Source organism: Emys orbicularis, chromosome 11 (assembly GCF_028017835.1).
Source record: "Emys orbicularis isolate rEmyOrb1 chromosome 11, rEmyOrb1.hap1, whole genome shotgun sequence".
Taxonomy (NCBI): domain Eukaryota; kingdom Metazoa; phylum Chordata; order Testudines; family Emydidae; genus Emys; species Emys orbicularis.
The window spans coordinates 42,715,515-42,731,727 of NC_088693.1; the positions used below are offsets into that span (position 1 = coordinate 42,715,515).

Sequence of the window (16,213 nt, forward strand, 5' to 3'; positions counted from 1 at the left end):
TTCATGTTTGTCCCCATCTCCTTGGACCAAGGGACAGTAAGCTGCCAGGAGTTCGGTGAATTCGGATTCAGCTTGTTTGTAATGAAACACAACTAAAAGAAATAAAGCCCCTTGTTTTAAATCAGCGCAGTGCGCCAGGGCTGCTTCGCAGGGCTCCGGCGCAGAGCGAGCACTTTCCCCCTGACGTTCTAGATGTCGCTGTTGACCACATTTCAGATGCAGCCCGGACGGTCCCGCGGAGCACGTGACTCGCGGGGAGGTAGCGGCTCAAGGCCATTTTCAAATCTCATTGGCTTGGTTGTCATGTGGTTGTGCAGAGGCATCCACAATTACACAGGGAATGTTTTCCTAGAGATGTCAGCCTACAAAGGACACAATCTCTCTTCTTCAAATTCCTCCCCAAAATGTCCTTTCCAAACAGCTCTCCTGCTGCTAATACCTTTTTAGTAGATTCTTTGATCAGTGCCTGTAGAAGTGACAGTTTTTATTCTAACAGCGCCAGCATGTATATGCCACCTAGCACAGACATTGGAACTTATGGAATGCAAACCTGTGGACTTCTACCGTCTCTGGCTAAAAGAGAAGTTAATCACCAAAATATGGGTATGAATGTACATCCTTATATACCTCAAGTAGACAGTTGGACAGATCCGAATAGGTCTTGTCGAATAGAGCAACCTGTTACACAGCAGGTACCCACTTGTTCCTTTACTACAAATATTAAGGAAGAAAGCAATTGCTGCATGTATTCTGATAAGAGAACAAAACTAATTTCTTCAGACGTCCCTTCCTACCAGAGGTTGGTCTCTGAATCATGTCCCATTGAAAATCCCGAGGTTCCTGTCCCAGGATATTTTAGACTAAGCCAGACCTACGCCACTGGGAAAACCCAAGAGTACAATAATAGTCCTGAAACGAGTTCAACTGTAATGTTACAGTTAAACCCTCGCGGCAGCTCCAAACCGCAGCTATCTTCTCAACTTCAGATGGAAAAGAAAATGAATGAAAATCCGAACAACCAAGACAACTCAGCTAAAGTCTCTCAAGTGGAAAGTCCAGAGCCAAAGTCCACTTTACAAGATGAAAGGAGCTGCCTGGCTGAAGGCTCTGTGTCCAGCCCAGAAGTACAGGAGAAGGAAAGTAAAGGTCGGTATTATAAAGTTTAAACCGTAACGTGCTATAACTTGAACACGCCAGCATCGTAAAACACAGTGTAAAATACTAACAAGCATTACAGCCGTAACATTTAATGATAAGGAGGAATCGGGCTGCAGGTGCTGTGTCTCTGAAGCTTTTAGAAGGGAAAAATGCTACACAAAAGATTGCAAATTCTTTTTTGATATTTACATATCCTCGTATGCAGATAGCCCTCTGTGCACGAGGAGAATATCTATGTTATTCTTTGTAATAAATTACTGTATCAAAAATCAATGAAACACCTTAAAATAGCTCTGGAGCATGTACAATACGACCAATTTAACTTTTATCTTGTAATATTTTGGTCAACTATTTTCACTCAGTCGCATTGTGGTTTGATTGCATTGAAAGTTAATTATGATCCTATTAAAATAGAGGAGAAATGGGTGCTACAAAGCTGTATAAAGTTTTAAACAAATGTACAATGAAAACAGTAGCCCGCTATCTGTTTGATTAAAAGTGGACTATTTTGAAGTGGTGCTTTTGATAACCTTGGTTTTGTCTTTAAAAGTACAACATTATTTTGAAATGTATTTAAAAGATGAAGGAGATAATTATTTGATTATATTTTCCTTTTTAAAGTGCACAATAGCCTTAATTTCGAACGGGATATGGTGGAGTATAAAAAACGGGAGATTTCCTCTTATAAAAATGTGCCTGGCAACCTCTAGGACAAATTTTATCCCAATATGTGCATAGAAATTCTATGTATAACATTTATTTAACAATTCAAGTCTAGCTTTATCTGGGACAAATTTCTTTCTATTGGAAAAATTCTAAAAGGAAAATTAAAACAAAATCCGTGGTATAAGGTGTTGATTTAAAAATTATCCTTTTAGTTAAGAAAAATACCAATATCTGCTTCTGTGCCTCTTTGTGTAATTCAACATATGAGATACAGGAATCTGATAGAAAATATATTGCATTAATACTTTTTAATTGAGAGATTGTCTTAATAAATGTCTCATAAGACTTGTTCTGTCATGTGGAGCCCAGATACCTTAAAATTTTTATCATTGTTCTGATGGCAGGTTAAATATTGTTCAAATGTTATGTACTAGTTGAAAACTTTGGATATAATTTTTAAAAGAGCCCCAAATTCCAAACGATAGTGAATCATTTTATCTGAACTATTTACCTTGAGTCTGGCAACAATTAAACATCTATTCCAGTGCACACACCTCATACTAGCAATGTTTAATACCAACATTTAACATATCTGCCAGACACTATAGATGAGGGTTCATGGCCAAGGGTACACTTTACCAGCCTGAGGTATTTTTGATTTTTTTTTCTTCTTCTTTGATTTTGATAGAGGAAATCAAGTCTGATACGCCAACAAGCAATTGGTTAACTGCAAAGAGTGGCAGAAAGAAGAGGTGTCCTTATACTAAACATCAAACACTGGAATTAGAAAAAGAGTTCTTATTCAATATGTATCTCACTCGAGAGCGCCGCCTAGAGATCAGTAAGAGCGTAAACCTCACTGACAGGCAGGTCAAGATTTGGTTTCAAAACCGCAGAATGAAGCTCAAGAAGATGAGCAGGGAGAACCGAATCCGAGAACTGACCGCTAATCTGACCTTCTCTTAATCCGTAAACCTGGGGGTTGAAACAGTGAGAAATGGGCACAGCACCGCCAGTTGCAAAATGCAGGAGAGACTTTGAAAAAAACCCTCCATTTTTCATTTTTTTCTGATAGAATGTGACTTTTCGTCATTCATTTAGTGCTGCAAGTGAATATGTATTACTATGATGAGTATATATATATATAAAAACCTAGCACGTGTAATTTATTTTTTTTCTCATCGTAATGCAGGGTAACTATGATGGAATATTATCATTTGGTCTTAACTTATTGGAACTGTCGAACATCCAAACAATGTGACTTTTTCATGTTTTTTCTAACAAAATGGTATTTATGTGGGGGCTAATATACGGGCCATAACATTTTGAATACATTCAATACTTTAAGGGGAAAAACTTTTGGGAAAAAAGCACATTACAATGTAACTATTCTTTCAAATGAACTTAGAAATTGTCCTTCATAAAATGGAATAGTTAATTCTTCTCCATTGTAGACATTTTCTTGTGGTGCATATGTGGTATAGTAGTCGTACAACAGCAATATGTTCTTCTTGTGCATGTTCTATTCGCATGTATAATGCAATAAAGTCTGTAAACTTCTGCGGTTCCTTTGGTTTTCTAAAAAAATGTTTAAAAGTACAGATTCAGGTTGGTTTCCTGATCCTTCCTGATCAGCAGTTGTTCGGATTGATGTAGCTTCTTTTCTTGTTTCTTCTCTTTTGTGTGTGTGGTTTTATTTAGGGAGTGGGTGTGTGTGGGGGGGAGTGAGAAATGATATAAACCTAATTATTTTATAATTGTGACTGTAAACAAATGATTAATTGTTAAAATGTTGTGTAATCGTTCGCAGTCTGAAAAGTGAATGCAAAAGGGATAGTAAAATATTATAGCATAAACTGGACATCCTCATTCAATCAACTCATAAATGGTAAGTGATAAAAAAAATCTCTAGTACAAGCTGTCAGCAATCTGTGTGTCGTTTTATTTGACATTAGTGTGTTGATTTAAAAAATAACAGTCACTGTGTACCTACAATGTGTAGAGTTTGATTTCTAGTCCTCATTTGCTTTTAAAAATGCAACATACAAAATCCAGAGATATGTGTACAGAAAAACATCATAAAGTTCTTGGTGAGCTCAAGAGATTTAAGAGCATTGTGGAAGAGAAACAATTCTCTTAGATATCTGGCAAGGGTGGGATTTTTCTACTAGCAGTGCTCACAACGGTGCACACTAAAGTACGACAGCCTATTCAGACCTACTTTTGTTATTCTGCACCATTTTTGTTTGCTCGGAAGATCGTTTTATTTCACGCAATTCCACTTTTATAACATACATGAAGCTAATAAAGTTCACGACTCTTAACGGTACATAGCTGAAAAATGTTATTAACAGTCACTTTATCTTGCAAACTGGGGCGGGGGGGGAGAGAGGAGGGAATGAAATGCTAAACAGAACTGTAAATGGCTTGCAAATGAACATGACTCCACATTGAAGTCCAAATGCTTGAACATACTTTCACCTTCTAACAATACTGGAAAGAAACGTGTGGATACTGTCTGCTCTTGAAAAACTGCATTCAAAAACAAAACAAAACACCCCTTCTACACCCATGCAGTTTCCAAAGCAAGAGATAAGATACGAGGTATTTTAAATGTTTTCTTCCTTAATGACACAATTACAGTTCATGTCAAATTTTCCTCCCTTGTCTCGGGTATATATTTTAGTATACTGGACTGGCAACAATTAGTAACATACTATATTTTCCTCAAGCCAGAGAACAAACATTTTGATGCTAAAGACACCGATAGTATTCACGTATGGTGTTTTTATCCTGGTTTTAAAATATCCATACTAAAACCAAGGATCTCCATCGGTTTAAATAAGAAATATATCTGTACCTCTATTTACTTTCTTCTCCTTTCGCGTAAAGGTTCTCAATACATCGCCAAAGAAGTTTCAGTAGTGGAAATGCAATTAGCTGGCTACATACTAAGTTTTCACATGTATGAAAAAAATGTTCATTTTAAATCTTCCTGACTAATCAGTTTATATATATATATATGAATAATTACGTGCAATATCTTAACATGAAACAAGCTGTGTATATGGAAAATAAAAGATAAGCATGCAAATGCAAAGGAAGAAGACAGCCATAAATCATTAAATAAACAGGAATTTCAGTCCCTTCCTTATATTTGTCAGTGCGTAGGAATTGTTTTCCTGTATGGTGTTATGTTATATTCTCAACGAGTACTGTTGTGGGTTATGAACTAACTGTGTGCATTTTCTTCAGATTCAAATACGTCCATCTTCAGTCTGTCTGAAGGAACAGAAATGTGCAGAAGAATATGGGTAATTTAGTTTTAAATACTAACCAAATATTCTTTTAGTTGGTAAAGCACAAACGGTTCAGAAGAACCCAGCTAGAGATGTGAAGTAAATAAAGGGGATTATCCTTCTCAAATTATGTTTGGAGGGGGGCGGAAATAATAGCAAGATGCGTTTTGCATATGCTTTGTAGGAAGTTATTAGAAGCTGCTGCGCATTAGACACTAAATAAGAAAACATTGTCTATCAATAGTGCAATGTCTCGCCTGCTGACACAGAATTGTTTTCAAATGTGGTTTTATTTATATTTGTAATGTACTTGTAAGAGATTTCGTTGGATAACATTTGCCGATAGTTCATTCCCCAAATTGTGTAGAGGCTACAATTAATGATACAATAACGTTTGCCACGTTGGAGCATCCGAGCCCCGAAGTTTAACAAATACAGGAGCATGTGTTCAGGAACGAGTCAGTTGTGCAGGGAGACACAGGTTTTGCTGTCCCATCAGTCCGTTTTATTAGGGACACATTAATCTATAATCAAATCCACCTCATAAAATTTTTATGGAAAGGCATAAAATCATTACAGAGGTCTTCCACCTGTTTTAAAACAACACAATGGGCATCTCTCTCTTTTTTTTTTAAAAAAAGTCCCTTAAATAGAAACTTTATTTAAGAGGGGGAGGAATACAGCCACATGCTTTGAAATATGGAAGTCACCACAATGTGCTTTTACTGTAACATTTCCCTGTTTTATGAGCAGTCGTATACTCGGAGCGCTGGGATGTGGTTTGATTTTACAAGCAAGAATCTCCCCTTTCCCAGCGGGTTCCCTCGGCAGATTTCAGTTTAATTCGGAAGCCCAGGCTGCTGGGTTTATTTAAACACCCTGCGTCTCACTGATTAAGAAATGAATGGCAGAAATCACTCCTAGGAGGTGAAGAAATAGTTCCCGGCTGCCTCATTCTTGTGCTGCTGGCTCGGGCCACGCCCGCTCGGGATCCTGCTGGGGCAGAGGCGCAGCTGTCTCCCCGTGGGCTCCTTCCGGGCCGTACAGTTACAGTTTGGGTTTAATTGTCTGTTGTTGTTGTTGTTGTTGTTGACGATTTTTTTTTAATCACAGCAGCCCCAGTTTAGCGGATTGATTTACTCCTAGTATTGGTAAATATGATCACGTGGGCTCCACAACCAATGGTTGAGGGTTGCAGTCTGCAAAATACTACGATTGTTCTCAGGGAGGGTATCATATACAGTTAACAGTGTAACCTTTTATATGACTAAGAGGGGAGCCTAAAAATGTCGTCTAGTGGCACCATAAGTAACTATTATGTCGATTCTCTCATAGGCCATGAAAGCGAAGAAGTTTACGGGAGTAGATTCGTCCAGGCAGGTCACAGTGCGACCTCCAGGCCATCAGGTGTTGCAGAGAGTTCAGATTTTTCTTCCTGTAGCTTTGCACCAAAATCCACCGTGTTCTCCACTTCTTGGTCCACGGTCCATCCTCAGCCGTCTGCGGCAATGACAGGGATCTACCATCCCTACATGCACCAGCCCCACTTAGGGGCAGCCGAGACTGGCAGATACGTGCGCTCCTGGATAGAGCCCTTCCCCGGCTTCCCCAGCAGCAGCTCCAGCTCCTCCAACGGGCGCCACTACGGGATAAAGCCTGAAACGGGAGCAGCTGCCTCCTCTTCCTCCTCCTCCTCCTCCTCCTCCACCTCCAAAAGGACTGAGTGCTCCTCGTCCCGGGAGTCTCAGGGGATCAGTGTGCCCGAGTACACGTGCAATTCCTTCCTGCAGGAGACCCGGGAGAAGACGGCTACTTGCAGCCCCAAGGAGCCTCCAGGCTGCAGCCACAACCCCAGCCCGAGCAGCGATCTGAAGGAAGAGAAGCAACAGCAACTTGACCCAAGTAAGTAAAAAAGAAATTGCCCCTTTGATTTATTGCCGAAACCTGTAAGGCTCCAATGTGCAAAACTGATAGTTTTACTAACCTATAAAAACGTCTAGACGCCTACCCTAGCGCAGGCAGCAACAAGCACCCATAAAAGACTCCACGTCTCCACATAACCACCTACCATCAAGACATGATTTGTACAGTAAACAGACTGGGGTATTAAGGCTTTTATGATAATTCCTACAATGTTGTGAAAAGAGTCCATCCTTCGTTAAATTTAATTTAACGACCTTTCTCCCCTCACCCCCGTCTCCCCCTTCTCCCTATATACCTCCCTTTTTCCAGATAATCCGGCAGCAAACTGGATCCACGCTCGTTCAACGAGGAAAAAGCGTTGTCCCTATACAAAGTACCAAACTCTGGAACTGGAAAAAGAATTCCTCTTTAACATGTATCTGACTCGGGACCGCCGTTACGAAGTAGCTAGGATTTTAAATCTCACAGAGAGACAGGTCAAAATATGGTTTCAGAACAGAAGAATGAAAATGAAAAAGATGAACAAGGAGAAAGGAAATAAAGGAGACTAACGCCCGGGTGTAGACACGCATTCTTCTTCTTCTTCCCCCTCCAGCACCAGATGCGTTTTTGCAGAACTTTATATCAATCTGATCTTTTAGGTAGAAGTGGAAATGTGGTCTATGTCAGGTTTTTTGGGGGAAATCTGTCTTGCTCGCCAATGTGTTTATAAAAGTTGCTTCATTTCCCTCTCCTTTCCCCCCAAACTGTTTGGTTTATGATATTGTGAGTGCACGTTAGCTTTGGGACCTTAATGTTAAATGTTTGACATGTTTCTTAAAAGGTTATGTAGTGTAGATAGTCACTTTGCTAAAATAAAGGTAAAGGACATAATTATAATTATGATAATAAATATATATATTGAAGTACACTTGTTTAAATCAATAGCAGTATTGTGTTGTCCATGACTTATTAAAAGAAACCATTACCAAAAACTTTGCTTTCTAGTTCTGAATTTTGTCCTTTGCAATAGGTGCCAGAGTGAGGCAATGAGAACATTTTCTTTTTTCTTTTTCTTCAGTGCACTATTAGGCGATTGTGTCATACCTGAAGCAGTTTTCAATAGGCCTAGCATTTACTGATGCCTTGGATTGTTGGAGTTCTGAATATTGGTAAATGTTGTATCAGCCACCACATGTTTCTAACTAAAGACCTGTTGTAATTATTGTCAGTTATTCCATAATAAACTCTGACTTGATCAAATGAAATCACTGCAATTATATGCGCAATGTGTGCCTTCCTCTTCTTTTGGCACCCATAATTAGCCGCAATCATATGAAAACAACAAATGCACTATTTTCTCAGTGTCTGGTATATGTTCCAATAAGCATTTGTATGTATAATACTGGTTAATTTATCATTAACGCGAGGCTTTAAAAAGGCAGTAGAGACTCTGATCTCTCGGTTATTTTGTACACAGGAATTTTGGAAAGAAGATTGATGCACACTGTAGCTCCAAATGAAAACTACTTCAACACAGATATTAATACAGCGTTACATTTGTAGTTACAGAGATAAGAAAAAAGGATTCACAATGTTTCTACTATAGTCAACAACGACCTTCTCTAAAAGTTAATCACAAGGGGTTTGGCTTAAATTGTATATTGGTACATAATTTTTCAGGAAACACGTTATGCACAAATTGTCTTTCAAAAATCAGTGAAGTTTCACAGGTGATCTCTTGGAGTAATCTAGGAAATATTTCCGAAATGGATCTCCAAAGCCAAATATTTACGATGATACCTAATTAATTAATTTTTGCCGTTTGAATCTCTCTGCTGTTTAATCTGAACACTAATAGATTCAGAATGGAGTAATGCCACTTCCAGGTTATCAGCTGGGGGAGAGGGGAGAGAGCATATAGCAACACGTCTCATGCCTTCAACATTTATAAACACACGACTTTATCAAGATAATTAAGATGAAGTTCATTGTAAAAGAACCTTGCTTTGTTTAGAGAACAACCATTAAAATGAAGGTAAATATTTATGAGCAGTTGTTTAAGATTAAGGAAAGAGTTGCAGAAACCTGGTACTTAATGTTTTTACCTCTGGAAAAAAAGAGGAAAGGCATATAGTGCTAAGAAAAGGTGTTGCATTGCTTCCCCATTCATTGTCAACCCTATACCTATAATTCTTTTAAAGCAGGAAGAACCTAGGTATAATAAAACCATTGAGATGGCTAGACGTCTGGACCTAATGAGTTTACGATATGCTATGGCGCTTTTCTTTGAAACTATCTTATTTTGATGTTTGCGGTTGTTAGAAGAAAACAAAAATACAGATAAAACTCGGTCTTAAAATCTGGACTATAAATTGCAGTATGTCACCGTTGGGCCAAGACAATACGGGCAAGAAAAGACACTCAGGTCGAAAAGTTAACAGAGGTTTTAACATTTAATTGATTGTTAAATTATATTTGTAGAAGTGTTAGATGGCGATAAATACTGATGCGAATATGGACATATTTTTGAAAGTAGCCGTTTTTACTGGCTGATCTCAGATGTACACTGTATTACTGCAATCGGGACGCTTTGTTGCATTGATTCCATTACATATGCTGGGAAGGAATTGCAATCATACTAAGGCGAGATAGGTAGAACCTGATTTTAATATTTGCCAGTCGAAATGGAAGAGTTGAAGTTGTCCTGTTTTTTGCGTTGTATATACGTATATTTATTTCCAAATGGTCTGAGGGAAATGAAGGCGTTTCGAGCCACTGGGTAGCCTCCAACTTCCATTTAAACAAAGTACTCTCTGTGTCCAACGACACGACATTTTTATTCCTATACGCTGACTGCTTTAAGAATGAAATACAAGAAGTATACTATTCTACCAATCAGTTAAGTGGAATGTTCGGTATATTTGGGATAACCAATTGGCTGGATGGTGAAAAGAATAGTCTTTACTTAAGTTTACAGCTACAAAAATAATTAAATCAAAAGCAAGTTCAAGGCAGAAAAATTCTGAACCTGAAAATACCAAACCTCTAGTATTAGTGATGTAATATGTAAAGTAACAGGACCAAAAATGGGATAGCAACGGTTTTCAACATTTAAACCCTTAGACGTCTATACTGGCTGCCTTGTGTAAAGAAGACACTTAATTTTACCCGTGCTTAATTATAGCACGGGTAAAAATGGAAAGAGTAGTATATATGTGTTAAAAGATATGGTACTATGAACTATGAATAAAAAGCTTTTTGTGACTAAGGGTATAGAATTCAACTCCACTCTATTTCTCAGTGTAAAGAGTGGTGTTCTCTACATTCCTTTGGTTTTGTATGCCTTGTTTAGAGATCTTTAAATGTTGAACGTGAAAGATAAGAGCTAGTATTTATATAATTCATGGAAGACAGAGTTAAAACAAGTAAACTACTTTTAAATCAAGGTAGAGTAAGTATATAAACAGAGAAGTAAAAGCGAATTGGCTGCTGATCACGATTTCAGTTGACCACTAGAGAGCGCTGTTGCTCCATTTTATTATTCTTGAGCTGACAATCCTTCTGGCTTTCGTGCAGAATATATTTTTATTAAAATATAGACAATCCTACTTTTAATCACGAATTTTATATTTGTAATCGAAATTAAACAAGTGTAACTGTTCTTTACTACGAGCTAAATGGATAGCTTAGAAAAACCTTGAGTAATCAGCAGTTTTGAGATGACAAAAAGATTCTTGCAGACTACACCGTACATGGCACAATATTTAATTATATGAAGCCATAAATATGTAAACATCTATGTTTTTCCAGGAGGTTTCAGCTCATTGTATTATATTTAAGTTATGACAATAAACACAATGATAAACTCCTTTACTTATAAGTTGTTCCCTGAAAAAAAAGCTATAAGTAATGCTGGCTTATTGGGCCTATTGTAGAAAAATGCTCCCTGTATTTTCTAGGATTTGTTACTGAAACTATAAAATACTTGAAGCTCTTTAAGAATATTAAGCAAACGTCTTGTGCATTCTTTCGATTAATTTACAGACTTCTGGAGTATGAACATAAACGTTATAAAGACCAAGGGTAAAAGAAGGTAAGAAGCTAAGTTTGAAAGATATTTTTTCCCAAAAAATTGTGATCTTGTCCTTGTGTTTTACAAACAAGAGGAGGTTTATTAAGGTCAGAACTGGTATATGTTTCATTAAGATAAAACATATATCTATTTTTTATCTGAGTGATCATCTGTGCATAATAATATGTATGGGTCCAGGGGAAAAAAACCTACAAATTTCACAGGGAATAAAACACATTTATTTTAAAGAACAGTTAGGGACGTAACAGACAGATACACTGTTATGAAATACAATACATTGCTATATTTCACAAGCAATCTCTAGATATATTCCTACACCCAATTATCATAGCAAGGAAAATAAGGTCTGTCTGGATAGCCATACATTTCCATCTCACAAAAGGAATCAATAGGACAATCTTTTACGGGCTGACTCCGCTCCCAGTTGCGCCGGTGTAAATCCTAAACGGTGTAGCTCTTCTAGATTTTGGGATTTTCCCTGCAAATCAGGCGGGAAGCCTTTTTCACGCAAGAAGTATGCATTGTCATAAGTAAGGACGGCTCCATTTCACTGGGATTTGCAGGATCGAGGCCTACACTTATAGAATAAGCAATTCAGTATGTTTTTAGAACACACATACTCAGCTGAATACAGGATATTCGTTAGAAGCAATTACAGATTAGAAACCATAACACCAACAATAATTTGCGTACATATCCTTTAAAACAACTGAGATGGAAAATAAATTCTCCGGAATAACATTGTATATTTTATGACATTCTATTTCTTCCTTTCCGCTGAAAGATGTCTTAACGTGTTTTATGTTAAACTGGATATCCTTTCCATGACATATGTTTCTGTCTCTGTTTTTTATGCATAGACAAGTTCATTTTGTGGAAGTTGCCACATGTTACCTACATAAACAGAAAAAAATGAAAGTTTATTGGACATAATAACATAAGGGAGAAGTATGTGTGTGAGAGAGACAGAGAGAGATGGGAAAGGATTCTGGAGTCTCTTTTATGTAACCACAAATATTTTTTTCGATTCGCACCAGACGGTCACACATGGCTCCGACTGGATCTATATAATATTTCACCTAAATGTTAATGTCCTGTTTTAAACAGACAATGAGGTCATATTCATGTTTATCCTATAAACTGACTGTTATTTAACGAAACTCTTTTGCCAAAAAATGGGAAAATCGGGAGTCGATTCTGCACCGCTTGAAACCAGCGGGAGTTTGGCCACTGACTCCTGTGGGAACTGGATCAGACTCTCAAATCTTGGTTTGAATTGAATTTAAAGACAGAATCACTAAATTCGTAGGGCGGGACCTGAATGATCCCCGGTATTTCCCCCCCCCCCCCAGATAACAGATTAATAACGCAGAGCTTCAGGTCTGGAACGTTGGAACAAACATTGACCAGCCTCTATACTCCATGAATTATTTGGGGGAGCTCTATGGCCTGTGTTATGCAACAGGTCAGACTAGATGGCCACAATGGGCCCTTCTGGCCTTGGAATCTATGAATCTCCCTTGGCATTCAGCTGAAGAGAATTCAGAGAGAGCAGCGTGTACTGTACACCGAGAAATACAAATAGCCTGCGAGCCATTCCTTCCTTCCCTGGCCCCTGAGAACCTTCCTACCCTATTTCTTATTCCGTCCCCAAGCGATGCTAATGCTCACACACACATTCTTCTTTTCTTTTTTTCTTCTTCGCTAATGACGTTCACCCAGGGTGAAATGATGGAAAGTATATTCATAGGCATGATTTCCATTCAGTATCAATTAACCTGGGAGTCGCAGCCATGCGTGCACTGCGTCAAGGGTAAATGTGCATCTCATTTCCAACCTATCTGCTGTCCTAGACAATAGCCTGATTCAAATGGAGGACACCAGGGCCTTTCTCTTTTGCGTGGGTTTACATGTACAACAATCATCTCCCCGTTGCATTTCCGGCGGAGATGTATGGATGGCTATAGGACCAGATGATCAGCCCTTATTTTGCTTCTCCGGGTTAGGTGCCTTTCCTCGCTTCCCCAAGTCTCCCCTTTGGTTCCCTTGTCCCGTGTGTTACACGGGCCTGCGCGCTGCACGTTAGCCCTACCATTGAATGTGGAAGAGGCACGTTAGCCCTTGGCAGAGCTGCCTGTTTATGGCAGGCGTGGGTGTCTCTGTGTCTCAGGGCAGGCGTCTGGCCCCCAGCGCGCTCAGCCATTGGATCAGCCCGCCCCGCAGTTATCTGGGGCCGATCTCTCGGCCTGCTCCGCGGGGTTTTAAATATGCGCTTTCCGAGCACACCCCGGGGGTGCAGGTGGCGGGGGCGGGGAGGGGGGTATTTGCGCTGTGCCTCGGGAGCGGGACGTGCCAAGCGAGGCCGAAGCTCCCCCTGCCCGGGAGCGCGTGTGCGTGTGTGTGGGGCCGCGGTGTGTGCCTGATAGGAAACCGTAAAAGCAGCGAGGCAGGTCATTCGGGGAGCGAGTCCGTCCCAGCCCTGGGCACCGCCGCCGCGCAGAGCAGCAGCCGGACTGCAGCGGCGCCGCCAGCAGCGCAGAGCAGAGCGGGCCGGGGCGGCCGCGGCAGCCCCTCCCGGGGCCTGGGCCCCCTGCGCCGGCTGCTGCTGCTGTGCTGGCCGCGGGCCCCCTCCCCCGGCCGCGGGCAGCGCCCATGAGCTCCTACTTTGTCAACCCGCTGTACGCCAAGTACAAGGCGGCGGCGGCGGCGGCGGGCGAGCCCCTGGGCCCCGCGTACTACGACTGCCCCTTTGCGCCCGAGCTGAGCGGCCGCCACGCCGCCGCCCTGCTTTACGGGACCAGCGCGGCCGCCGCGGGCTTCCAGCCGCACCCCGGGCCCGGCGGCGGCGGCCCAGACTATTACCTGCAGGCCGGGGGGAGCCCCGCGGCTGCCTTCCAGCCGCCTCCTCCCCCCGCTCCCGCGCCGCCTCCTCCTGCCCCCTGCGGCGGGATTACCTGTCACGGGGAGCCCGCGAAATTTTACGGATACGATAATTTACAGAGACAGCAGCTTTTTACGACCCAGCAAGAGGCCGAGCTGGTACAATATCCTGACTGTAAATCGTCCAGTGCTAATATTGGCGAGGAACCAGACCACTTAAATCAGAGCTCGTCTCCAGCTCCAATGTTCCCCTGGATGAGACCGCAAGGTTGGACGCTGGCAAAACCAATTTGCTTCCATCTCACGTCTGAGTTCTAAACTTCTTTTCCTTCTCTCTGCTCCTCCACTCCCTCTTCCTGTCTCTGCGGCTCTGTGTGTGCTGGGACCGCGCTGGTGTGTGAGAATAAAGTAACACAGCGAGGAAACCAAAGTCTGTGCAGTAGGTGCAGGAGACACCAGGGTAGCCTTAAACTCTCTGATCAGACGCATAAGGCGTAAATCCCATGAATACAGGTACACCCGTGTCAAAAAAGCTCTGTGCTTAAATGTAAATACTGGGTGTGTTTTTCCAGCGATCAAATCATAAAACAAGCCAGTAAGTTCTGACGTGTAATGAAAGCAGAGTAGTGTAAGACAATGTCTACGGCTATTTTTCTGTACCCTTGTACACAACTTCATATCTAACTAGCCACATATCTATATTTATTCGTCTATATGCACCTAGCTCGTCTCCTAGCTGTATGGTTATATCTAGATGAACAGACACATATAAGCGCCCAGGGCAATGAACTCTTTGTGTTGAAAAATACTGTGTTTTTGTTTTAATCAGCAGCGCCTGGTAGGAGGAGAGGAAGACAAACATACAGTCGTTTCCAGACGCTAGAGCTGGAAAAGGAATTTCTGTTTAACCCTTATCTGACACGGAAGAGAAGGATTGAGGTATCCCACGCGCTAGGACTCACCGAGAGGCAGGTAAAGATCTGGTTTCAGAACAGGAGGATGAAATGGAAAAAAGAAAACAACAAGGACAAATTCCCAGCTTCCAGGCAGGAGGGAAAGGAAGGGGAGGCCAAAAAGGAAGCACATGATCTGGAAGAAGACAGAGCTGAAGGCCAGACGAATTAAGTTTTGCCTTTAAACATTAATAAAAGATTATTGAAAATAAGGATCCACTTATGCTGGGAAACACGGCCGGTTTTCTTTGTTGCAAAGGTCCTTAGTGTGTTTCAAGCTGTCCTATGTCATTAGGCTTGACGTTTCTGTGCTGTGTGTTTTTTGGTTTTGTTTTTACTGTATCAGGCACAATCTCTAGCTCACTTATTCTTATTTACATGGAAATTTGATACCGAATTTGTAGCAATATATTTTATTGTAATTTTCCAATGTTTAAAAGATAGTGATTACTGTCAACGACATAAACTTCCTAATGATAAGTACCAATAAGCGAGACATATAAAATGCTTTATTAATCAGAACAAGTGCACTTGTACTATTTTAAACTTTTTCCTATATTATGTTGAGTAAGTTAAAGAAATCTAATAATTTTGAAGAAATTATCTTATTAAAATATTTACCTTCTATTATTGATATTGATTAAAATAAACATAATTTTATTCAAATGTAATACTTATCAGTTCTCTTATCTCCCTTTTGTAATTCATTGGCTCGATAACCTTCTGGAGCTCTGCAATTTCCGTAACTTTTTTTCCTTTCATCGTTTCTCACTATATGTGGTATTGCTGGGAGAGCTTAAGCCAAATATTTCGAAAGAACATAGCCGAAAAACGGCATTATTTTAAACAAAGAACAGGTGACCTGAAGTCTATGGAAACTGCGATAGCCACAAGGGTTTAAAAAGAAAAAATAGGCTTTATCTTGTTCCGGCTGAGTCAATGGAAGCTTGTCATTGATTTCAATGGTAGCAGACTTTTAATTTTTTGCTATATTTGAGAGAAAGAACTTTGTGACAATTAAATCGTCTATTGAGTGAATACTTGAAAGGCCGATGATATAATTCAGAAGGCCTGTTCCTGCATTTCTATTATACGTAGTCTCTTGAAGTCATTGGGGGTTTGGGGTGAACAGGTAATGCAGGATCGGGTCCATGCTAATTAACTCTCCAACACTGCTATTGTTTCACAGTTACTAGAAACCATTCATCTCACCATGAATTTTCCTCCTATTTTCATTTTCAGCTGCTGTTGTAATTTTC

General features: G+C 40.4%; 3 protein-coding genes across 5 annotated transcripts; all 3 read left to right on the forward strand.

Moving 5' to 3' along the window:
- Positions 1 to 354: 354 nt before the first annotated feature.
- HOXD10 (homeobox D10) lies at positions 355 to 2,790 on the forward strand. The gene is made up of 2 exons (XM_065413215.1): positions 355 to 1,146; positions 2,513 to 2,790. The coding sequence occupies exons 1-2, from the start codon at positions 405 to 407 to the stop codon at positions 2,788 to 2,790; spliced, it is 1,020 nt and encodes a 339-aa protein (XP_065269287.1). The 5' UTR covers positions 355 to 404.
- Positions 2,791 to 6,409: 3,619 nt separating this feature from the next.
- HOXD9 (homeobox D9) lies at positions 6,410 to 7,597 on the forward strand. Its single transcript, XM_065413216.1, has 2 exons — positions 6,410 to 7,025; positions 7,356 to 7,597. The coding sequence occupies exons 1-2, from the start codon at positions 6,410 to 6,412 to the stop codon at positions 7,595 to 7,597; spliced, it is 858 nt and encodes a 285-aa protein (XP_065269288.1).
- A 6,176-nt stretch (positions 7,598 to 13,773) lies between these two features.
- HOXD8 (homeobox D8) lies at positions 13,774 to 15,536 on the forward strand. Of its 3 annotated transcripts, XM_065413404.1 has the most exons (3): positions 13,774 to 13,879; positions 14,120 to 14,269; positions 14,831 to 15,536. In XM_065413404.1, the coding sequence occupies exons 1-3, from the start codon at positions 13,774 to 13,776 to the stop codon at positions 15,124 to 15,126; spliced, it is 552 nt and encodes a 183-aa protein (XP_065269476.1). In that variant the 3' UTR covers positions 15,127 to 15,536. The 3 variants fall into 3 exon arrangements, with proteins under 3 accessions (XP_065269476.1, XP_065269473.1, XP_065269474.1); XM_065413401.1 differs by having other exon boundaries at positions 13,774 to 14,269; XM_065413402.1 differs by having other exon boundaries at positions 13,774 to 14,269; positions 14,834 to 15,536.
- Positions 15,537 to 16,213: the final 677 nt, after the last annotated feature.